The sequence below is a fragment of the Neopelma chrysocephalum genome, unplaced genomic scaffold, assembly GCF_003984885.1.
Source record: "Neopelma chrysocephalum unplaced genomic scaffold, ASM398488v2 Primary Assembly neopelma1_130897, whole genome shotgun sequence".
Lineage (NCBI taxonomy): Eukaryota > Metazoa > Chordata > Aves > Passeriformes > Pipridae > Neopelma > Neopelma chrysocephalum.
In genome coordinates, this window is record NW_020931052.1 from 1 (window position 1) to 2,965 (window position 2,965).

Below are 2,965 nucleotides of genomic sequence, written 5' to 3' on the forward strand. Positions count from 1 at the left end.
GGGGGGGGTTGGTCTCTTTTCCCAGGCAACTCTCAGCAAGACAAGAGGGCTCAGGGTCTTCAGCTGTGCCAGGGGAGGTTTAGGTTGGATATTGGGAAGAATTTCTTTCCAGAGAGGGTGCTCAGCCATTGGAATGGGCTGCCCAGGGAAGTGGTGGATTCTCCCTCCCTGGAGGTTTTCAAAATAAGACTGGATGTGGCATCAGTGCCATGGTCTGGGAACCACAGCGGGGTTGGATCAAGGGTTGGACTTGATGATCTTGGAGGTCCCTTCCAACCCAGCTGATTCTGTGATTCTATGATCCTGAGTGCCCATCATCCCCTCTGGGATGTCCCAGCACCCTGTGCTGACCATCCTGGGGCTCTTTGCCCTCTGCCCATGACTGGTCTGAGCCCTGCCCAGAGCCCTGGCCGTGGCTGTGCCCCTGCTCAGAGCACAACCCTCTCCCCCAGCCAAAGTGTGCTGATTTTCTCCTGGTCTACTTCGCCCAGATGCTCGACTTCTAAATAATTCAGAAGTAGTTCTATTAAAGAGCCATTAAAGAGGAAAAAGAAAGAGAAATCTTCTGGGAGAAACCTTGTTAGCAGCAAGTACACACGTAATGAGATATTGGACAAAGAGTCTGTCCCCTGCTGTCAGAACGTGTTAGGGGAACATCCACCTGGATGGTGCTGCTGGAACCAGGCAGAGGTCGCCCAGATAAGCATGAGAAGATGCTATCTGTGTGCTTGAATTTCATGTGATGCCTTTTGTAAACATATTTTTGGGCTGTCATCTCCGGATCTCTCCTTGGGAGGGGATGGACTGCAGTCAGTGTGCAAACACCCCATTCTATATTTGGTGGTAATTGCCCAGGGATTGGCAGGTGGAGCAGGTAACAAGGAGAAGAAGTGGCTGGAACTGGAGTCAAAATTGGGATCACTCTGTCTCTCCACAGTAATTTTTCAGTTGGTTAAAAATTCAAGCAAGTGCTGGTGCATGACATGCACTGATACAATGCTCAGGTCTGGCTCTCCCTCTGTGGTTGCCAAAACTGGGTCTCTGGGCCCAGGCTTTAATCTCCAGAGGGCAGGAGAAAGACACCTGCATTAGTAATGTGCTTGGCCAGCTTTGTGTTGGTTCCATAGCAGGATTTCCTACTTCTCTTCTCAAGTGTTTCATTTCTTCATTTCCCACACAGCTGGCCATGACCATCCTCCAGAGAGAGACCCGTGAGGGATCCTGACCATTAACCCTGTTGGTTTTACAGCCCAGTGTGGAGGAACAGCAGAAGAGATGGAAGGAGTGCTCCTGAGCCCAGGCTTCCCAGGGAATTATCCCAGCAACCTGGACTGCACGTGGAGGATATTGCTGCCAGTGGGGTTTGGTGAGACAGCTGGGTTTGAGACAGAAGAGGTGGTGGGAAGATCATGGAATCATGGAATGGGTTGGATTGGGTTGGGACCTTAAAGCCCATCCAGTCCCAGGGCAGGGACACCTTCCACTAGCCCAGGTTGCTCCAACCTGGCCTTGGACACTTCCAGGGGCAGCCACAGCTTCTCTGGGCAACCTGTCCCCACCCTCCCAGGGAGGAATTTCTTCCTAATCTCCAATCTGAACCTGCTCTCTGTCAGTGTGGGGCCACCCTCTGTCCCCCCCATGGCGAATGTCCTGCTGGCTGCCCGGGCTGTCCTGGCCCCCATGGGCGAGCAGTGCTGCTGGAGGTGGAGCTTTAGGTGCAGACTGTTCCTTCTTCCTGCTCTCCAGGTGCTCACATCCAGTTCCTGAACTTCTCCACCGAGCCAAACCACGACTTTGTGGAGATCCGGAATGGGCCCTACGACACCAGCACCGTCATCGGGCGCTTCAGCGGCGCCGACCTGCCCGGCTCCCTCCTGTCCACCTCCCACGAAACCACCGTCTACTTCCACAGCGACCACTCCCAGAACAAGCCAGGCTTCAAGCTGGAATATCAAGGTGAGGAGGGCACGGGTGGAGCAGCAGGGGGACAGTCATAGAATCATAGAATCAGCTGGGTTGAAAGACCTCCAAGATCATCAAGTCCAAACCTTGATCCAACCCCGCCGTGGTTCCCAGCTCATGGCACTGATGCCACATCCAGTCTGTCCTTAAAAACCTCCAGGGACAGAGAATCCACCACTTCCCTGGGCAGCCCCTGCCAATGTTTAACAACCTCTTCCATGGAGAAATTCTTCCTGATGTCCAACCTGACCCTCCCCTTGTGCAGCTTGAGGCCGTTCCCTCTACTCCTGTCCCTCATTCCCTGAAAAATGAACTATGAACCGTTTTCCCTTGGTTTTTCCCAGCCTACGAGCTGCAGGAGTGCCCCGACCCGGAGCCTTTTGCCAACGGGGTGGTGAGAGGGGCCGGGTACAACGTTGGCCAGTCCATCTCCTTCGAGTGCCTCCCTGGCTTCCAGCTGATCGGCCACCCCATGCTGACCTGCCAGCACGGCACCAACAGGAACTGGGACCACCCCCTGCCCCGCTGTGAAGGTACGGCCTGGGGGGGACCCGGGGGCACCCACGTGGGTGTTCCTGGGCACTGGAAAGGTTCCAGCTCTGCGCTGGCCCCCTGTGAGTCCCCGTGTTGTCATTGGGCTGGAAGTGACTCCGCAGAGCAAAGCGTGGCTGGAGGTGGGCTGGGAATCATGGAATCATGGAATCATAGAATCATGGAATCAGCTGGGTTGGAAGGGACCTCCAAGATCATCAAGTCCAACCCTTGATCCAACCCCGCCGTGGTTCCCAGCCCATGGCACTGATGCCACATCCAGTCTGTCCTTAAACACCTCCAGGGACGGAGAATCCACCCCTTCCCTGGGCAGCCCATTCCAATGGCTGATCACCCTCTCTGCAAAGAAATTCTTTCTAATATCCAACCTAAACCTCCCCTGGCACAGCTGAAGACCCTGAGCTCTCTTGTCTTGCTGAGAGTTGCCTGGGAAAAGAGACCAACCCCCCCC

General features: G+C 54.9%; 1 protein-coding gene across 1 annotated transcript; it reads left to right on the forward strand.

Annotated features, from left to right (window-relative positions):
- Positions 1-1,129: 1,129 nt before the first annotated feature.
- Positions 1,130-2,576, forward strand: LOC113962243 (CUB and sushi domain-containing protein 2-like; the record flags this gene model as incomplete). The annotated part of the gene is made up of 3 exons (XM_027673026.1): positions 1,130-1,366; positions 1,747-1,956; positions 2,307-2,576. Coding segments are annotated over exons 1-3 (571 nt in total), but the record flags the coding sequence as incomplete, so codon positions are not given.
- Positions 2,577-2,965: the final 389 nt, after the last annotated feature.